This window comes from Macrosteles quadrilineatus, unplaced genomic scaffold (assembly GCF_028750875.1).
Source record: "Macrosteles quadrilineatus isolate MER2022 unplaced genomic scaffold, UCM_ALF_1.0 Scaffold_5__1_contigs__length_97177068, whole genome shotgun sequence".
In the NCBI taxonomy this organism is placed as follows: domain Eukaryota; kingdom Metazoa; phylum Arthropoda; class Insecta; order Hemiptera; family Cicadellidae; genus Macrosteles; species Macrosteles quadrilineatus.
Genome location: NW_026542598.1, coordinates 95,331,749 through 95,353,658, shown reverse-complemented (window position 1 = coordinate 95,353,658; position 21,910 = coordinate 95,331,749). Strand labels below are relative to the sequence as shown.

The following is a 21,910-nucleotide window of genomic DNA, read 5'->3' as shown; positions in this document are numbered from 1 at the left end:
AATAAGTATACTAAGAGAACTATACATTATTTAGTGCCACATTTGTTTAATGAGTTACCAATTAGTTTAAGTAATTTTAAGTCATACTCTTCATTGAAAGCAGAATTTAAAAAACTGTATTGATTCGTTAAAGTTTTCAGAATTTTTCTTTGTTAATAGTTATATTTCTATGCATTGATGGTTTAGGTAAAACAAGGGATTGTAACGTACCTGTAGTAAATTGTTGTTGTTTCCAAATATTTATTCACTTCTATTAAAATTGTTGTTATATTATTAGTTATCCTATTATATTTAATAAAACAATGTAAGAAATCTGCATAATTAATACGCTACATGAAACTTTGTCGGTTGAACTCCTCCGCCAGTTCATAACCGATTTTATCCATTGACGTCTCATTGGAAAGAGCGTGTCGCGTAGATTTCCAAACTGGCCTTACATTTGTTTTAAGTCCCTTGGGCTCTGCCCCAGTGGCTTTGAAAGTTCCCATGTTATCCTTATGAAGAACATAATTGTTTACATTTTGATCAGCTGTATAATTTAATTACTGTTATTTATTTTCAATTCAATGAAACGCATTGAGTACATTTATTTACTACCTATTTGAGTTTGTACATAGACAAAAAGATGTAACCATCGATCTCTGAGATCGATGTGTGTAACGTAACCCCCAAGACGGATCGTGTTAGTATGGTTGTATCTTAAATTTATGTATTTATCGTTGTTTTGTGCCGCTATGACGGATCGTGTTAGCATGGTTGTAACTTAAATTTGTGCATTTATCGTTGTTTTGTGTAGCTATAATTTGTTTATTTGTTGTTTTTCTCTTTTAAATTCCTCCGAGGCGACGACAACGAAATATAGACAGGAGGCGTATTCGTGATAACGATCGCAGTGGCGCGTAATAGGCACAGTCAGCACCTGACCCTGGACAAACTCAACTATTAGGTTACAAATGGAAATGCGCCCTAACACTAGCCCAAAACGAGTATATACGTTCTCAATTGGCCCTCTAGCAATGACCTGTGTTGCCTGTACAGCGAGGCATTTTGAGAATGAGAAAACCGGCCCGAATGTTTTAGGTTTATCAATAACGAAGATAAACAAGGTCTGAGTTACACACCGGTAATCTTTGAGTTGACTCTTATAAACTCATTGTAAATATGACTGTTATTCGTTTTGAAATAACTCCTAATACTTTGCAATTGCTCGAATTCGAGCAACATGTACACTAGTGGTAATTAAATGTGAATAATTATCTATTTAGTACAACAGATTAGGAGAATAGCTTGTACCAGATATGAAACTGACTGGAATTTTGTGAAAGGACTTTGAACTGGACTCTTTGCTGCAGACAATCCTACTGAGGCTTTTGTAGCTTTGAATGAAATTAATTTTTTCATAATGTTATGTTGCATGAAATAAATAAATAAAGTAAAAATGTATTTGAATTTTAGGCTAGGCGCACACAAGCGATTATTTTGAGGCAATTATTTCATCGGCCGTTCTGTGCATCGGAAGCGCGCACACAGGCGATCGAGAATTGCGCCGATTTTAAAATCTGCATTTTGCTGCAGATTCGTAGGCGAGGCGATTGTCGCCCGGAAATCTCTAACGTACAGGTTGTTATCAGTCCGAGCACACGGTCGATTAAAAAATCGGCCAGTCACTTCTTGTTTTCCTCAGGAGTCAGTCAAAGTCTCAGCGTGAGTTGTGTTGTCGTTGTTTTTCTTTCCTATTTTTTCTAGCCTTTTACCATGGCAGTGGCAGAGTTCGATACTGAACTATTTATAAATGAAATAGAAAAAAGGCTGCAGATGTATAGTAAAAATTAGAAAGAATAGTCTCTGACTTACTATAGGATGAACCCAATATTCACGTTGTCTTCTTTTTTTTCTTAGACCTAATTAGAAGAGCACAAACACAGGTTGATTATACAAAGTCCATTTTTTAGGATAGCTACGCACTCGGAAACATCCATCATTACTTAACTAAAAAATCGCCACGTGTGCGCCAGGTTTATTGTCATGGAACAAGTAATAAAATCACTAAGTCAGTACATAATTTTACAAATTTTATTGAATATTAATATTACACAAGTATACATCTATAATACAAGTTGTTTAAAGACTTTTAGGATTACTTACGAACAAGTATAAACACGTACAAATTGTTTTTGTAATTGGTTGATTGGTATACTTTTGTAGTTTAATAACAAAGTGATGTTGATATGAAGGCTATTCAATACTTGAAACATACCGATTAAATATGTGCGTTCAACTTTTCTTTAAATTCAAACCGTCTAGACACAAATAATTTATGAACACAGGACATTCATGCATTTTCAGTATTTAAGATACTTACACGAGAGTTTAAGACGATTCACTAAACATTTGAAACGCATAAGACTGCTTCATAAAAAAGTAAAGTACACACATAAAAAAAAAATATTTAGCCAGTAACTTTTTTCATCACGAAATGGGGCAAAACAAGTCACAGTTCATTTAATCACATACAAAAATGTTTTAATTAATTTTTAATAAAACACTTTTTTCAGTAAAAATGCTGAAACTATGATAAAATACTTTTCAAAAATGTATAAAACTATCAAAGCACTTCTGGAAGAACACTGAAAAGGTGGGAGTTTTCTTTCAAAGCTGGAAACACAAAACACGAGGGTTCGTTTAGTTTTTTCTTTTCCGAAAGCCTCGCCCTCTGCCTCGGCCACGATAGGACTTTGGTTCTGTCACAGCCTGTACAGACTTGTGAAGGGCTTTGTAAAGAAGTTCTGCGTTCTGACTGTTGGACAGCATTTCACTTAGCTCTTCCTGAAATTTAACAAGGTTAATCATGTTGTCTAGTTGTTTATGATTCGTGAAGTATGAGTTGAAGTTATCAACATTATTGTTTAACATATGTTAACATGATTGACATAATATGTATTTATTTATATAAAAACTTGACACATAATGTTGATGCTATGACGTGTGTATGCTTTGAAAATGTTGCTCTAGTCAGCACTTATTTGATGAACATTTCGACTTAAGACGGAGGTAGGATAGCCCAATTTGTGATAAATTACTCCAAGAGCTTATGTATTGTTATTCTACTTTAAACTCTGTATGCCAATTTTCATTGTTTTATCAGAGTCCAGGACACTTTATAGATTGGGGACCAGTCACTTACTACAATTTGTAGCAAAAAAATGTTGAAAAAGTGATCCTCTCTTACTAAAGGCTTCTTATGAGTTAAAACTCAGTCAGATGATTAAAATATCACAAATTTCAATTAAAGATAGAGCTAACATCTTGATTACTTAGTAGGGTCTATCTGAATGTCTCCTTTCTCTACCAAGTTTGATGTAACATTTAACCGTGACAAACCTGCGAGAGAGTCATGAGGTGGTCCAATGACTGGCCTCTGTTCATCAGCATCGTGAGGTTCTTGGTGTTCACTCCTGGCAGTTTACTGACAAAGTCCTAAATTTAAACCATCATCAGAATGTGAAGGAGATTAGAGATATGGGACACAGATTCAACAGGGTAAGGACCTTAAGACAAAGATAACTTAAGGACGAACGTTGAATGAATGTTGTAGCTTAGTTATTAAGATTATTAAGATAGGACGATTATTTGTAAGAATAGCAGGGGTTTTGAACCATCAAAAAGCATCTCACCTTTCTCTGGATTACCAAACAAGCTTTATCCATTCAGCTAAACAGAAAGCATATAGTTGGCAACTCATTATTACTACAGCTATAACAGATCATGTGATATTCCCATTATTGTCTCATCAATAGACAGAGGCAAAATGACAAAAGCTCAAAAACCCCTCCAAAAATTGTAACCTTCTCTTTAATAAACATTAGTTTATTTTATTTTATTCAAGAAACAACCATGAACAGATGAATATTATGTAGCCTATTTTATGGGTAAATTGTCACTAAATTATAATTCCTTCTGATAAAATTAGTAACATTTAAATTGTGTCAGTAATCAGTATAAAATTGTACTTTACACTACAACTAATTGAGCATTGCTAGTTGAAAGTTGTATCTTAGAAAAGTAATTACAGTGCTGATTTCTGTAGAATATATTAACTTTTTACCAAGCCGTTTTAGTCGTTGGGGGCCGTTCTAGTTGATGTGAGCCATTGACAGATACACCAACTGTTTAATTTAAAGTAAACGGGCAGCTGATAATAAATCGTTTTAATCCAAGACCAGAAATACAATTTTGACAGATATCTCAGTGAGTGGTTTGATCTGATGACGTCTTCAGGATCATAAACACTTAAGCTAAATATAGATGGAGTATAAGTATAGCCCCTAGTCAATGTCTGCACTTGATTCTTACATGAATGGCAGTGTTGTATTTTTCTATGTGGACATCGTCTTCAAGAGTTGTACCTTCCAACCCCACAGCGGCGGCTACTGAAGCAACTGGCTCATCCTTTCCTTCCTGTTGACAAACAATACCAACCAGAGCTGATCAATCAGATTGGCAAGTCAAAACTAAGCACAACTAATTTACACTATGCCTAGATCGTTCTCAACCTTTTTTCTGTGAATCTCATTGAGTGCAAAAAACGTAGTCATAGTATTGGCAAGTTTGGATATTCAGTATGAAGCTTTCCTGAAAATTTTATAGCTTATCCGCAGCAAAACCATCCCTGTGTTTCGACAATCAATTCAGTCCGTTGGTGCTCTTTAAAGGTTTAATATAAAATTCCACATTGTCCTTATCAAGTCTTTAACATCGGGTTGGAGCTAGATCTTGATGATAGAGCTGGAATACTTTACTTCAAAAGTAATACACTTTACATTACCTTTCATACAGTCCAGTTCTAAAGTCAGTCCAGTACATTAGACATATTATCAATACCAAACTACTCTTCTAGTGTCTCTAAAACTACTGTACATCTGACAACCGACATAATTCTAGTTACTAGGTCACTTTTTCAATTCTGTGGTTATGATTTTTTACAGAAAAGGTTTTAACACTTTTTTACACTATTATCTTGTAGTGATTGAGACAAAAGGCACAATCAAAAATATAGTTATTAGTTTTCATGTACATGGAATTTAAACAGAATGAATAAATATGAATGGTCCACAAGGAAATCTCACAGACAGACCAGGAGTTCATTCAACGGCAATTTTCCGCAAAGATTTTTTGAGATTTAACATTGGTATTGATTTTTTAATCAACTTTGATTTGATGTTGGACTTCCTGATTCCACAGTTTGTCCATAACTTTATTTATCAATCACTTTTTAAAATTAAGTCTTGCAAGAAATATATTAGAGCAAAAAAATTAAAAACCTGATGGAAACGAGACAATACCTTGAGCTCGTGAAACAGCTGGGCTGTAGCGTACGGGCTGGGAGACCAGACAAGCCTCAGCCGAGGGAAATGTATCGTCAACAGCTGCAGTTTGGCTGTGATGTCACTGTTCTGTAGATCACTGCTCAGGTAGTAGCGGCCCTGGACAGGGAACGAGGTCAAAGAAGGTCAGCTGATTTATGTTCTTTAGGCTGGCACACTCCAATCAATGTGTTGGTAGGGTGTTAATAGAGAACTACATGGTTTTAACTTAAATCCACTGAAGGAACGCAATGTTTTGATATTATGTTAAATTATGTTTGGCCGTAAAAATAGGGAACAAACTGCAAACTATCATAAACAACACGTTTTGGTTAGACAGATGTTTTGTTAAACTTACTAAATTAAAAAAAAATAACCATTGAATGGCTTTGTTCAGCAAGTTTTCCACAACTGAAAAGATTGTCTTTGCCTGAGAGAACCGTTTGGTTTTCTGGATAGATGGAACTAAAACTTGATGGGCTTAAACCACTGGTTCATGACATTATTGCATGGCGGGATATGTCCTTTAAGACAGAAATCCAAACCCCAGCAAAAGTTACTAATCTAATCCCAACCTAATCTAGTACAGCATGGGTTTGATAATTCCAAATTACATGATAGGTATGCACTTGTCAACACATTCTTTAAGCCTTACCTGCTTTCAAACCACATAACTTCATCTCCAATTACTACATGGTAACTCAAACAATAATTTCACACAACTTAACTTTAACGAAGACCTACCTGCAGTGCGAAGGGTTTGTTCTGATCAAACTCTATGAGCAGTATGGGCTTGACGTAGTGTCTACACATTGCTAGAGCTTGCTGGTACAGTCTGCCGCTGTTGAGAGACCCGATCAAGTCACTGATGCTCTTTCTCTCCACACACATCTCGGGCGACAAGATATAGTCTCCTATCTGTAAATGAGTTGTCAAATGTCACTTGTACTTAGAATTTGGTTAGACTGAGGTGAAAAAAAGCAGGCTTGTCGGCAAGTATGATACGACTTGCACTATTTACCATCAACATCAAGACTAATCAATGAGCTATGAACACTTGAATATTTACGATCTTGTTCGCTCAAATCCGAAGTATAGCATGTAAAGTCCTCTGACAGAATCAACTTTTTCCACAGAGCTTTTCCTTGCCCTTGCGTAATCGAGATGGTCAATTAAATCTCTGATAGGTGGAAAAAATGCAGTCTAAAGAAAAAAACAACAGTTATACAGCCAATAAATAAATAAAACCGTATAAAGAAAACATACTTTTTGTGAAACATTTTTGGAGAAAATAAAAAACCAAACCTGCAATGTGACTGGGTCAATGTCGATGCCTCTGCGATGCAACAACGATGGTAGCTCACTTCGGAACTCCCTCATGTCTACAATGACCCGGGGGTTGGCCTTGGACTCAGTGTTGCCACCCTTACGAGTGTTGAGCTGAGGCGCAGCACTCTTGCCAACCTCACGACTCAACTCTGCACAGTTGTCACTCTTGCCTTCCTGATCTGCTACAACTACCATGGTCTGTGGAGCGATAAATAAATGGTAATACAAATTGCTCTCCAGTAGACTCTTGATAATCCAGGTTAAGATGGTTATGCATGGTTATGACATTTATGAGCGGTTGGCGAGTGTGCATAAGTTAGTTCTGTATTTCATCCTCCAATCCTTCGCAAATTGCCTTAATACTAACAAACTATCAGAGATTTGATAATGGACCTACAGCACTCCTAAACTAGTAATCTTGTAATAGATAGTGGATTGATGATGACATAAGTTATGTGTAACCTATAATATAGTTATCTGTGAATAAGCATTCAACTATGCCTATGGAATCATCCCATAGGAAACCATTAAACATAACATATAACAGAGGAGTAAGGTATAGAGGAATCTTGCTCAGGGGATCATGCGTTTTCAGATCTAGTAAATTGTGCTGGAAATATGCTTGGGACAAACAAGTTAGAATTATGTGGCTAGCACTGTGCGGAAATTTCTATTGTACAACCTTCCTCAACCGTTAGCGTTGTAGTACATGAGGGCAAGAGGGACGGTTGGCCATTTTTTAGACACCAGCAAATAGTGCTAGACACCACTTAAGTGTGCCATTGAAGGTTTTAACTGTACCTTACTTCTCTGTGAGTAAATAATTCTAGTAAGTTTGTTTAAACACATAGTAATACTTACAGATTTTTCTTTTATGAGAAAATCAAAAGCCTCCTTCTCCCTCCGTAGTGTGGTCAGATAAGCTTGTTCCTCTGCAGAGCCTCCATAGATGAGAAAATACACATGGATCTGGTGTTCACTTTCTGCACTTTGATATACCTGACAAAATGTTTAAAACTACTTTTCAACATGTACACTTCTATGTGTTAGGTTAGCAGCTTTATTGACACTACATCGTAATATGGTAGAGATTTGATGTAGGACTAAAAAAGTAGAACTACAATTGTTTTACCTTCTAGAATTTGACTACAATTGTTTTACGTTCTAGAATTTGAGAATGATTCCTTGTCTGTTTGAAAGAATGTAATATTCCCATAATCAAAAATTAAAGCTAAACTAATAGATAACCAAATGTATGGATAATTGAAAAATTTCTCAACTAAAAGGTAAAACAAATGTTGAGTGATCAAGGATGTCAAGGTTTATTGATTGATCATATTAAACTCAATAGTGAAACCACTGGTTACTAATGGGATAGATTTTAGGATTCTATTAACGAACGTGTAACAAATATATTCAGCATCTGCAGCAGTTGAAGGCCGGGAAGAAAACCCAAAAGACAGCTTTACTTGTTTTTAGATTGAACCTGGGAGATACTCACCTATGATTCTATAAAATTGTTTTAAATTCCTCGCTACCAACTTGTACGAAATACATGTGAGTTATTATTGATAAATTTAGTTAGAGTGATTCAAAGAGATACAAAATGTTTAACGCAGCCAATACACTTTTGTATTTATAGAATATAATTGTACAATTTGTGTCTAAAATTAAATAAATTTTATTTTGATCCCTATAATGCCAAGCCGATGGTGACTAACACACTGTTTATGGTTGTTGTTTCATAACATAAACAACAACCAACAACCACAACAAAGAGCCTACTATACCTCTATTTGCCGGATGGCTGTCACATCCACATCGTACATGACTATATACTTGGGCTTCATGGTCCGCAGAGTTGTAGGTAAAGACAATGGATCTCCGTCTACTTTGGTCTGTTGAATCATCACTACTGGCTCCGTGGCCGAATCCAACTGGAACAAACATATAATTCAGTATATCGAGTCAACTAACAATAGATCAACAAACTAATGAAAAAAATCAAAACAAGTGTCAGATTTTATCAGGAACGAGTTTTGCAGTATCCAAAGTGAATGAGTCATCAACATTTTCTTTACCTGATGAACTTTGTTGAGTTATCCTTAAATATAACTAGCGTACCGTCGCGCATTGCTGCAATTTTAAAGGAAGACTCTTAAGATTACATTCAATCTAATCTATTGTACATTGTGTTCATGTCAATAAAACATATTTATTACCTTATTTATATAAAAATGAAAAAAATAGTTTTGCTTTCAAACATTTATTCAAGGGCTATTTATAAACAATGGAGCTCGTTCGCTGTGCTCACTTGCCTTCAGGTTTAGCTCGTTTGCTACGCTAACTCGCCTCCAGTTAAAGTTTGTTCGCTATGCTCACTCACCTTATGGTTGCAAATTAGTTGTTGTCATAAATAAATAAAAAATAGTGCTGCACCCTGTTGGTAAACCTATTAACTTTTTAATGCTATTGAACAGCGCAGAATCAAATTGTTTAGTTGAACCAGCTGTTAAGATTCTTTAATTCCATTTAAATATGAGTACGGTACTCATAAGGTTAACATTGGACACTCCAGAGCCAATGGGGGTGAGCCCGAGAGTCCGATCAGAATAAAAACAACTTAGTTTTAAGAGCTATAACAACTCTAGAGCTAATGATGCATAATATGACATATGTTTACATTTGAAAACTCTGAGATTCGAACCCATGACCCCCAGTTTCTTGAACACCCTGTATTTTAAAAATGGTAAAAATATTTTTACGTTGTTCCTTGGGTATAAATTAGTGGGGAAAAGTTTTGTTTCATCTCTGTATGTCAAGCCGTTCGTCTGTAATCTGTTTAGGACAGCTTAGAAGATTCACCCTGTATAGACGAATAATTTGTATTAATTACAGCTGTTCATAGTAAATACATGATACACTCATGAGGATGAGAGTTTGTTTTTTAGTGTGAGTTCGTTTTCAGTTTCGATAACTGGAGTGGAGTGATCGATTACATTATCTTTAAGTTGACTCTTTTAAGTAAATGGAAATTATGACTGTTATTTGTTTTGAAATAACACCTGTAATACTTTGATATTGCTCGAATTTGAGCAATAAGTGTACTAGTACTAATCTAATAACTGATTAGAGGAAGCGAGTTAGCAGAGCACGGGTGTTCAGTTCCTGAGGTCCTTGGTTCAAATCTCGCCAATCACCAATGGAGTTAATCTAGTGATAATGCAGCAACCTCTAGGTATAGACTGAAGAACAGTAATGTGAAAAACAATCCCAACCGAGAGCCTACCGTCCTAGTACGTGAAGGTGGGACAAAAAAAAGTACTGATACATTTTCTCCAGATAACTTTCATGTCTGTGTGAAAAAGGGTAAAAAAGGGTCTGTGCTTACATGATGTAAGCAACATTTTCAAGATTGATCTAGCCGGTTAATGATCCAACAGTGATTATCTCGGTACTGGACCCGCTAAGGGGCCTTTTTAATTAAGAAAAACACACAAAACTCATAAAACAACCAAAATTGTTCATGCAATCAGTTTATACAAATATTCCATTTGTTATGTTTGTTTTTATAGTAATCTCTTTTATTGACATGTAATCACTCAAGAAAGAAAGAAACCCTAACGGACTGAAGAAAAGGAAAGACATAAGGGAAAACATAATAACCATATAATGAGAGTTGTAACATTTTTGTGGGTGAGAAATTTTGAGAGTGTTTACATTCACAGGACAAAGAAAGGTGGATCAACATCAACATTTTAATCTTGGCCAGATACAGGAAAATGCTGTAAAAACTGTAAAAAGTATCAACCAGCCTATTGAAAATAAAATTAAAAAAACACTGTTTTGGATTCAAACATGTGTTAACAAAACTCGACTTTGTTTACACCAGTATTTTTCTCTCCTTTTAATGATTCTACACCAAAATAATGTTCCAAAGAAGCATTTCACTGTTCATTCAAGGAAACACCAAGACAAAAATCACACTATAAACACTCCTAACAATAAAAGAGGTATTCAATTTTTAGCAACAATCAAACGTTTACCTGAGTGCATTCAGTGTAAGTCGTATTATTGTCGTCCGCAGCTTTCTGGGAGAGAGTAAATACATTTCCCTCGTCTTCGTCATCATCCAAGTTATCTACCTGAAACGGTTCACTAGAAGAAGTCTTCTTGCTGAGTAACCTATTGTATAGATCCTGCAGCATTGTGGGTCCTCCTTTAGTCAAATACTGGAAACATGAAAACATTTTACTTCTTGGGCAATGCCATTGACTTTTGGATATTGAAGTGTATTTAAATTTCTCAATAAAGAAGAACATAGCTGAATGAGTAATTCACTGTGAGTGTTTTAGTCTGAAAGTGTATTTTCTCCTACGTTTTCTATTATAGAGTTTTGTTCTCTATGTTCTGTGTATGGAGGAAGCGAGTTGATTCTATTGAGTTGATTCTAGTTAATTCTAGTGAGTTGATTATATAGGCTAGTTGATGAGACATAAAATATGATCAATCGAACATTTTTCTGTGGTGTTCACTGTCCAGGATAACATCACAAACGTTCGCGGTAACATCGCCTTGCTGACGTTCTTGAAATCGTATCTAAAACATTCAACATTCTCCTCACTGTTGCTAACGTTGCCAATGCTCATCTAAGTTAGCGGCAACATTTGCGAGCTTTTCCGACATTGTTAGCTAGAACAAGCTGTTGTTGAACAGCTGTTGTTTTTGTACTACAGTCCACAAAATTAAATAATTTCCAAATATTATTTTGGTATTTGTGGAAGAGGCAGACTTTCTGACAGGACAATACTGTATTAGATTACCTGTTTGAGCTGTTTGCACGTAGACACACTCTCAACCAACACCAGCACAGTGCTGGAGCCCTCAGAGTCTTTGTGTATCTCCTTCAACACTTCAGAGAGAGTTTCCCACTTCGGACTCACCTCAGGACATATTTCTGAAAGTAGAAAATCGCTACATGAACTAAGCACACACATGCCATAAAAATACCTTTTCAACAACCCACACAGGAAGCTGATAGTTTATGTACTCTTTGTAGAGTAGAAAAACGTTTATAGAGAGGATCAGTTAAGTCATCTAAAACCGGTACCGTCAGCTGGAATGTGGTAATATCATCTAGGAGAATACAGAAAAATAGTGTATTTAAGTGTATTTATTGTATGTAGGCCTATGGATCATGTTTCACTATTCCTTCATATTTTTTTCCAGCAGTGTGGCAAAAAGTATGGTATGCGACATGGCCTTTTACGTAGTATACCATTACCTCGGTTACCTAAAAAATGCTTCTGTTGTTCTTCACAATTGTTTTTCACATTACTTCAGGCTCGACCTAGGGGTTGCAGCATTATCACCTAAAATAATTAATCTTATGTCAGTAAAAAAATCAAGAATAACATCTACTCCATCAAAATACAAAATAAAATCAGAAACCTATACCCTATCTAGTAGAATATTTAATCCCATTGAATGGGTTTCTACTCTGTTATGACACAACGCACCTTGCTTGCTGTTGTACAGCCTCCTTTTGGCAGATACAAACAGTGTTTCAGCAGAGTCCAGCATGATCCAGCCAGAACAGCGCTTGGCGTAATCAGAACTGCGAAGGGTCAACAACAAAGCCTGTAGTCTCACACTATCACTCTGCGTCAATGTCCTGTACAATAGTAAGACTTATTGGGGCTAAGAAAGAGAAAAATACAATGTTAAGGAGATATAAACGACTTTGGAGTTCTTGAGTGAAGCTTGACATCTCTCCAATCGATTGTTGAACTACAGTAGATCCCTACGCATTTTAACTCCTACGATCTGAATCGCCGATTGTCTAAATCGCTTCTGCAAATAATATAAAAAATATAAAAATACAGTGATAAGAACTGTTACATAGGAGGCAGACACCATGAACAATATCATTGACTCTGACGGCCTCAGACACATAACCTTTGTCTAGCGTGATCGTGGCAAAATGTTCAACACTACGGAACAGTTTTTTGGACCATTGTCCCCTGCAGTGACAAATATCATCGTATTCAGTGATAGTTGTAAACTCTAGAATATCTCCTGTAGTCTTGAAGACATCATCACTGTATTACGCGGTCGTGAAAACATAATCAACGCCCTCAACAATTGAGGTGAAAGTGTTAATTTCAAAATCACAAAATGTTTGCACAGTTGTAAAAACCTTTTCACCTTACCTTTTACCTTTTAAATCTCTCATCATAGACTTACGTGATGACGGAGCGCAGTATTTTTAAGTCCGACAGCAGCTGTTTGGTGTTCCCACTCAACTGATGCCACACAGGGTCCAGCTGTAGTTGTAGCAACTTGTGGAACGTCTTGGACAAAGCGTTCTCTACAGATATCGTGTCTGTCTCCAGCTGTAACAGATTTGAATGATTTAGAAAAGTTCTACAGAATTTTAAGGATCTCTTGTGAGGATAGTAGGCTTACTTTAAGAGTCCAATCTGGCATAAGAAATTCAAAGCTTAAAACTATACACAAAACATTACAATAGTTCACTGTCACTGACAGAAGTTTCAACTAAAGAAGGTATGACTTTGTTTAAGGAAAGGCTCTAGGCCAGGCAAGTTGTATGTTAAAGGGGGATAGCAGCTAGCTTACCTTGGAAGAAATACAGGTAGGCCATAGATTAATTAACAGAGCTGTGTCTAAGGAATATGTCGGCCTTAGTCACTAACAAGACTACAAGATCGGGCCACTCATCCTACATTCATCTCCATCCGTACTTGGCTTAAAATACCTACTGTTTATGCTTGCCATTTCAATGAAAAGTAAAAGTAAAGTAAAGTAAAGTAGAACACACAGGAGACACATATTTCATCCCCAGGGGGAGACTTAGTCAAGTGTAGAAAAAGAGTATGAAAGGAGTATGTAGAGTAGACAAGCTATGAGTTACAGAGATGCTCAGGAATAGTGGCCTAAACTCATACCTTCCTTAGTTGAAAATTATATCAGTGACAGTGAATTGTTGAAATGTTTTGTGTTTCTTGTGCCGATTTGGACTCTTTCCATCTTTCCAATTCAGGAAAGACATGCTAATCTTAAGAAAGAATTCTGAAAACCTAGAATTTTTAGCTCAGGTTTTTGGATTTTATTTATAGACTTCTAATAATTAATAATTGTCACTGAAAGATGTGTACTTTTAAAGTCAATTCCACTCCTAATAAGTAAATATAAAGAGCGAGAGTGTATATTGATTGATATCATCATCATTGACTTACAAATTTGAAGTATACATGTCTAAATCTATATTTTTTTTTTTTTTTTTTTTTTTTTTTTAGGGTGAGGAGGGAAAATGCTTTTACACACACAGGTAGCCAGCCTGTAGTGTGAGACTCCTGAGTTTATCACAGACTACTCAATAAAAAAACCCCCTCTACTCTGTTGGACACAGACCTGGGTAGACATGTCTATATGGGCCAGCTGTTGCCATTGTTATTCAAAACATTGTTGAACTTAAGTGTGTCAATGCCGTGTCAATACGTACCACTATAACACAAATATATATAGCAATATAAGTCTAATCATGATTATTCTATAACTGACTGAAATGTTAACATGAGAACCAAATATCAATTATACTTTTGTCAACGGTTCTTAGAAGATAATTTCTTCTTGAGAATTTCCGCGCAGATCAAAATTTTTCCTCACCGATGGATTAAGACGTTTAATTTCCTTTACACAGAAATGAACAATATCCAACACTGCCGTCTGTATTGCGGACATGAGGGGGGTGAGGGGTATGTGCAGCTCTACAACCATTGCCTGTAACATAAATTACATTGATTAAAGTTATGAATTAGTCCATATTTGTGCAGTAAACACAAAATAAGTTTATCATTCATTCAAAAAGTACATCTAATAAATTACTATGATTGTTTATAATTGAATTTAATTAACGATTCTTGTCAATATTTTCATCTCTATTGGACAAAAAAATATAACGTAAGCTTTGTTTAGCTGGATTCTTTCTTAATGTGAAAATAAGAGAGGTCTTCATTTTGCACCCATTGAGCCCCAATAGTCTATACATCAGCCATCAAAAGAAACATAACCAAACTTTGACTTACTACTGTCTATGCGAGCCTTAAAATGGTCTAAAGCTATACTTACTAAGTAGCTGCAGCCTTGGAGTTAAACTTAGAACTGCTGCACTTAGGCTTTAGGTTTACTAGTATTGATAATGTGCTGTATTGGGTTGGTCAGTGAATTCTAGTATTGATAATGTGGTGTATTGGGTTGGTCAGTGAATTAAATAGTTGTCTCCCTATCTAGAAGACAGTATGCCTAGCTGATTACGGGTTTGAATCCCATCTCGGCAAGGTTTGGCGATCAACTAATGAGAAATTAACCTATTTGTGTCGGGCTCGATGGATGGGGCACCAGTAATGAAGTAATAAACAGTAAAAGTTTCGGATGGAAGTTGACGAGTTTAGTAGAATCCTTTTGAGTTCCCTGGGAATCAGACAACGCAGAGTTAATAATAGAAACAAAGGTTTATAATTTATCAAACAAATTACCTTCCGCTTTTCAAGACTAGAATTGACAGTGGCGTGAAAACGAGGCCAGAGAAACAGATTCTTCACAAATAATGACTTCATAATTCGGTCGACTTTGGCAAACCCGACAGTGAAAGCCTCTGGGGACGAGGAGAACGCCTTTATGAATCCAGTCTGTAACAGAAATGCAATCAAGTAAACAGATGAGTAATTAAGAATAATGAAGATATAAGTAACTTAGGACAAAAAGTTGTAGTCCATCCAAAAGGTTTTTAAGATAAAAATGAGTGAAATAAGGAAGATGAATTGTAATTTTGTCTTTTAGCTGAAAAAAAACTTGCTGACCTTAGTGAGAATAGAGAGCATAATTGATTTCATCCTCTACTCATCTTTTCCTGAAAATAAGTACCTTGGTCTGAGTTGAAAGTTGTATTAATCTAACCTAATCACTAATCTAGACAAAGGAATCTGGTAGTTAGTTATACCTTATGTGTTTAAAGGCTATTTAAACACAAGAAAAATAATGAGGAAGAAACAAAAAAATTATCGAAATCTCATACCAAAATTGCAAACAATTAATTCCTAATACATAATGAAGTTTTGATTTAATAAATTCATTAAAAAATGTACAATTTATTAATTACTTGTAAAAAACAACAAGCTGCTTGAGTACTTAGTTTTGCTGAGAGAAGAAATACACCAAAGGGGTTTTTGATTTGTGCAGTATCTTGTAGGCTATTAGAAAAACAGTTTACACGATTTTTTTAAGATTGGTTTGTATCCTAAACAAAAATTTGGTGATATAAATCTAAATTGATATTTTGTGCATATCTGACTGGATTTTCTTAAGATATTTGGAAGGGAACGGTCCAAATTCTTGACATATTATATTGATAATAGCCTTACTCCATCCTGAAAAACAATAACATTACTAAACAATTTTTTGTCATAAATTTGTAAATTGTAAAACACAAAATTCATGTTATTGGACTCGATGTGATAAGGCCTACCTTATTATCCTGACGGTACAGTCTAAGCGCAAACGCCTCCTGGCAAGACTCCAGTATCTTGTGTGCTCGCAGGACAACGAACCCCGTGACATGAGCTACTGGGACTCTTCCTCTCAACAGGTCCACCACCAGGATGCGAGCAGACACCATCAACACTCCCCCCTCCAGGTAAACCTTTTCTCTGCAAACATCACAACGTTGAGCCTAAGAAGATAAACAGCAACAGAACTTGCACTCATTTTCTCCAACAGTGGTTGTTTTGCACTTAGACAATTTTGAATTTAGGTTATATCTTAAAGGAATTGGCTAGCAAGGCATTTTTTGAAAAGTAATAGAGTTAGCTTGCCTTAGAAAATTACAGTCCAGAGGCTGATAAACCTTCTCTCTGAAGAATTTATACTTATATCAGTGTTATGTTTTTTGTGTTCTTCTATTGTGTATCTATTGGCTATTGGCCCCTGGGCTCTAGGCTTTTTTTCAAGTAAGCTAGCTGTACTCTATTTCTTTTGGAAAAATCCTCAGTCAACAATTTGTGCACATTCACAGTATAAAAACAAAATTTCCATTTACTTTTAGAGAATTTATAGTACCGGTAGGCCTAAGTGTCAATATATTTTTCAAGAGTGTTGTATATAATAGTGTGTGGACTCCTCAGGATTGAAATTACTCTAGATTACAGGGTTTCCCGATGCTCCCTAAAACTCAAATCACTCTAAAACTAACCCAAAAATTTGGGCGAACATTGTATTTAGACACACCTGTTTAGATCACTGGTCCCAAATCGTTCCCATGAGAAAAGTTGTTTCAGTAACGCCTACTATTGATCCAGTTCATTCGTTTAACCTTAATAAAGAGATGTCACTTTCCTAATGGTAGTCCAGTTAAACCGGCGTCATGTTAAAAAGTATTCGGATAAGAGGGTACACTGTATTTATATTTACTTTTTACTTTACTTTAAAATTTAATTACACGTACAATGCTGATCAAGAAGTTATTTACTGTGTCCTGGACTCTTCTTATAATGAGCTACCAGAACGATCCCTTCAACATTTTTATTTTTAATCAGCCACTTGGTTTTCCTTTAAAATGAAATGACATGATGGTAGTTACATCATATTGTCTGACTCGTCTCCGCACATAGGTTATGTTGTATCACCTGTCAGTATTGGTGGTTTCAGAGGTAATGACTCTCGGCAGCGGCGTGACTCCTTGCTTCTCTAACTCAGTGACAAAAAACTCCTCTTCTCTCTGGGAAGCTCCCAACACCAACACCAAGTTGCCGGGGTCGCAGTAGACTTTCATCAGGTTCATAATCACAGTCTCCATTCTCAGCCCTCTGAACAAGTCAATGTTTGAGAAAATGTTGTGGAAAGCAAATTTACATGGTTTTTTCTGTGGAATATACCTACCAAATTTTGATCAAAATTATGCGTAAGACTAATCACTGTTTAACGATGTATGGTGTCCGCGTAGCCTAATTACTTATGTTTTAGAGTTTAAGTTCAACCCAACAATAGAACTTAAATCTAGAAGGACCTCGATAACAGTCCCTCATGTGGATTTTTAAATAAGACTTATTATCAAGGGACTTCTAATTGAGGTTTGTAATAACAGTGATTGTGGGGTAATATTAAATCAATTACATTAAAAATGACACTGTTATTAAGGGTCTTGTTATTGAGGTTCATAAACAGTTAATGTTTATAGACAAATTAGGCTATTTTTGTGACATTTTTGTATTGTATATCTTTATGACACAGAACGATAATTTGTTGCCTTGTTTAAAAGTTTGACGATGTCCATTGCAGTGTGTGTATTGTAGAAAGAATAAAGAATTTGTCTATTGTCTACATATGAATTAAGACTTTTATAGTCAACTGTCAAAGTAAATTTGGAAAAAAATAAATACTTAAGGTACAGTGTTGGCCTACCAACATCAAGTGAATACAACTACGAATTATTTAAAATTCATTAATGATATGAAACTTTTTTGGTAAAATGGCTTTAGGCAGGTTGGGGATGTTGTGGTGAATGGGTTGAATAGCAGGCTTACTTTTTGAACAGTTTGAAACTTTTAAATACATAAATAAATGCATAAAAAATATAACAATTTCTGAAATACTAGTTCCTTCTTCAGTGGTAGAATCATTGTTCTTTTTTAAGCTGTTTTCGTTGTGGAGAGAGGACTCCTTTGTATATTCAACTATTTTTGTCAGTAAGGTAAGCCTGATGTTCAACAAATCCTTGAAGTAAATGTAAATTAAAAAGTAGGTATCGATGTAAAAACAATATTTCTCACAAAGCCAAATCCAAGCCATTAGGCTATTAAAGTAGGCCTACTGTCTCCCTTGTATTATGCAGACCACAGCATATTCACCACGAAAAACAGAAAGACATCACTCTTCCATAAGGTCTCAATAATTTAAGATTCTACTCTAAACACCCTTAACACTGACCGTCTGTATCAATTTTAGCTTCCAATACGCCTAATTACCTATAATTACCAACCCTAGTCCAAAAACTTTTGTGTAAAGTCTGTTGCTTCCCATTAAGTTTTTTCCACATACTTTTTCAGTTGGGTCGGATTTTATAGAGCTATTTCGACCTTTAAAACATCCTAAAAAGTAAAATAGTTCCTATTTACACAGATTTTTTAGGTTAGTTTATCTGGAAGGATAGAATGTTTTACCTGGCTGCGACGAGTAAGCCATCTTCGTGCAGAATGTCCAAAAACATTTGGTTTTCGTATTCCAACATGGTTGCACTGTCATAAAAACAAGACTTCTACCAGTATGTTAAGGAATGTCCACAAAAGCGCAGTTAGAAAACTTCCTGCCTCCTCCTCTTCTTTCTGCTCTCCCTGGATGAACACAAAACAAATCTACAGTGTAAAGAAATAACTAACACGTATTATTAAAGTAGCCTACAAAAACTACGGAGAGGCCAATCCAACATGAAATTTAAAACCTTTTTTATTCCTCCTCATACAAGAATGTCAAGCTACAATAACTATGTAAGTAAGACTAACGCTATTAATAAAAAAATCTCCAGCACTTAAAATTGAGCCAAAATACGTAATGACAAAGAAGCCTCACATTCTGACCTTAGAATCTACTATACTTCCTGCAGCAAAAAACTTGCAGTAAGTTAGGCCAATTTATTTACACTTCAGGCTTTTCCCACATAAACAGGTGGTAACCTAAAACCTTTAGGCAAAGAGGTAATCATCAATGCCTGCTTGGTGACTTATTAATGAATATCAATTAATAATGTGATCAATTCTTTAAAAGTAGGTATAAGGAATTCCTCGGCGGAAAAGTTTCATTATTACACGGAGTTGTAAAACACATGGTTTAAAACTCTGTGGTTAGTTAACATATTGAGGTGAGGTAATTAAACTATAAGCAAGACAAATTCTTATTCATTACGTTTGTGGGAACCACACTGTGTAAACAACATGACAGAACAGCTGATCACTACCCAGAGGCAGCATGATAATTTCTTTGATTTAGAATGGATCAAAAGATTGATCCTCATTTGAATGGTCTTCTATATAAGATTAGAGACATTACGATACTGGCTTGCAACCGATATTTAGTCTAAACAGAATCGAATCAAAAGTATCGATACCCGATATTATTGGATACTCAATACAGATACTCCAACATTTCTTTTGCTACTTCAATAATATTAAAAAAGCGATCCCGATATTCTGAATATTGAAAGAAAGTATTGATACCTCTCGGAAGTATCGGAACGTCCCTAGATAAGAACATTGTAATTTATGTTGTTGTAGTATTTGTCTATGTTTTGTTGTATGAATATTTTTTTCTAACTAGGCCTATATGTTAAGTCTAGATGAAGTTTTTATTTTACCGTGCAAATATAGATCAAGATTATAATTAATGGACGAGAAACCTGTTAATGCCACATATGCATTTTATCTAGGTAACGTTTAACTTAGTATTTAATAAATTATTTTATTTTACTTTTTTTAGACTATCGGAAAATTCGGGTTAAAGGTATTTTGTAAGTCAGGCTAGGCCTAAGTAATAAGTAATTTATTGTAGGCTACTGTAAGTTCAATATTTAATTGTTTACAATTAAAATAACACCTAAATGGCTTTATAACTAATTACGGTATCTTAAATCAATGGAGGTCCCTTATTTATAGTACATACAATGACAACAGGAGGGGAGGAATTTTATTAGTGTGCGTTATGGTTACCCTACCTCTTCTGTGATTTGATCACCTTCTTCTCTATCTATTTTCTGTTCCTGTCCAAAATATCCTTCTTGATCTTCCTCGTCCTCTTCAAAAACGTAAATATCCTTGCTTTGTCTATAAACTACTTCTAAGTAATACTCGCTAACTTCGTTATTCTGAATATTGAAAGAAAGTATTGATACCTCTCGGAAGTATCGGAACGTCCCTAGATAAGAACATTGTAATTTATGTTGTTGTAGTATTTGTCTATGTTTTGTTGTATGAATATTTTTTTCTAACTAGGCCTATATGTTAAGTCTAGATGAAGTTTTTATTTTACCGTGCAAATATAGATCAAGATTATAATTAATGGACGAGAAACCTGTTAATGCCACATATGCATTTTATCTAGGTAACGTTTAACTTAGTATTTAATAAATTATTTTATTTTACTTTTTTTAGACTATCGGAAAATTCGGGTTAAAGGTATTTTGTAAGTCAGGCTAGGCCTAAGTAATAAGTAATTTATTGTAGGCTACTGTAAGTTCAATATTTAATTGTTTACAATTAAAATAACACCTAAATGGCTTTATAACTAATTACGGTATCTTAAATCAATGGAGGTCCCTTATTTATAGTACATACAATGACAACAGGAGGGGAGGAATTTTATTAGTGTGCGTTATGGTTACCCTACCTCTTCTGTGATTTGATCACCTTCTTCTCTATCTATTTTCTGTTCCTGTCCAAAATATCCTTCTTGATCTTCCTCGTCCTCTTCAAAAACGTAAATATCCTTGCTTTGTCTATAAACTACTTCTAAGTAATACTCGCTAACTTCGTTATTCTGAATATTGAAAGAAAGTATTGATACCTCTCGGAAGTATCGGAACGTCCCTAGATAAGAACATTGTAATTTATGTTGTTGTAGTATTTGTCTATGTTTTGTTGTATGAATATTTTTTTCTAACTAGGCCTATATGTTAAGTCTAGATGAAGTTTTTATTTTACCGTGCAAATATAGATCAAGATTATAATTAATGGACGAGAAACCTGTTAATGCCACATATGCATTTTATCTAGGTAACGTTTAACTTAGTATTTAATAAATTATTTTATTTTACTTTTTTTAGACTATCGGAAAATTCGGGTTAAAGGTATTTTGTAAGTCAGGCTAGGCCTAAGTAATAAGTAATTTATTGTAGGCTACTGTAAGTTCAATATTTAATTGTTTACAATTAAAATAACACCTAAATGGCTTTATAACTAATTACGGTATCTTAAATCAATGGAGGTCCCTTATTTATAGTACATACAATGACAACAGGAGGGGAGGAATTTTATTAGTGTGCGTTATGGTTACCCTACCTCTTCTGTGATTTGATCACCTTCTTCTCTATCTATTTTCTGTTCCTGTCCAAAATATCCTTCTTGATCTTCCTCGTCCTCTTCAAAAACGTAAAT

The 21,910-nt window shown here is 35.1% G+C and overlaps 1 protein-coding gene across 1 annotated transcript; it reads right to left on the bottom strand.

Moving 5' to 3' along the window:
* Positions 1–2,135: 2,135 nt before the first annotated feature.
* Positions 2,136–20,583, bottom strand: LOC128994332 (DNA repair endonuclease XPF-like). Its single transcript, XM_054418794.1, has 18 exons — positions 20,473–20,583; positions 18,929–19,099; positions 17,396–17,575; positions 16,240–16,420; positions 15,251–15,403; positions 14,382–14,495; positions 12,939–13,087; positions 12,212–12,366; positions 11,516–11,649; positions 10,739–10,924; positions 8,483–8,629; positions 7,554–7,691; positions 6,669–6,890; positions 6,108–6,281; positions 5,343–5,483; positions 4,354–4,458; positions 3,382–3,477; positions 2,136–2,826 (listed from the first exon to the last, which is right to left on the bottom strand). The coding sequence occupies exons 2-18, from the start codon at positions 18,994–18,996 to the stop codon at positions 2,683–2,685; spliced, it is 2,487 nt and encodes an 828-aa protein (XP_054274769.1). The 5' UTR covers positions 18,997–19,099; positions 20,473–20,583; the 3' UTR covers positions 2,136–2,682.
* Positions 20,584–21,910: the final 1,327 nt, after the last annotated feature.

Coding starts and splice junctions, on each gene's coding strand:
- LOC128994332 (XM_054418794.1), bottom strand. CDS start 18,996: ATGTTGGAATACGAAAACCAAATGTTTTTGGACATTCTGCACGAAGAT. Junction 10,925..11,515: donor CGTGCAAACAGCTCAAACAG/GTAATCTAATAC, acceptor TCATGTTTCCAG/TATTTGACTAAAGGAGGACC. Junction 6,282..6,668: donor TTGACCCAGTCACATTGCAG/GTTTGGTTTTTT, acceptor ACTCATTTACAG/ATAGGAGACTATATCTTGTC.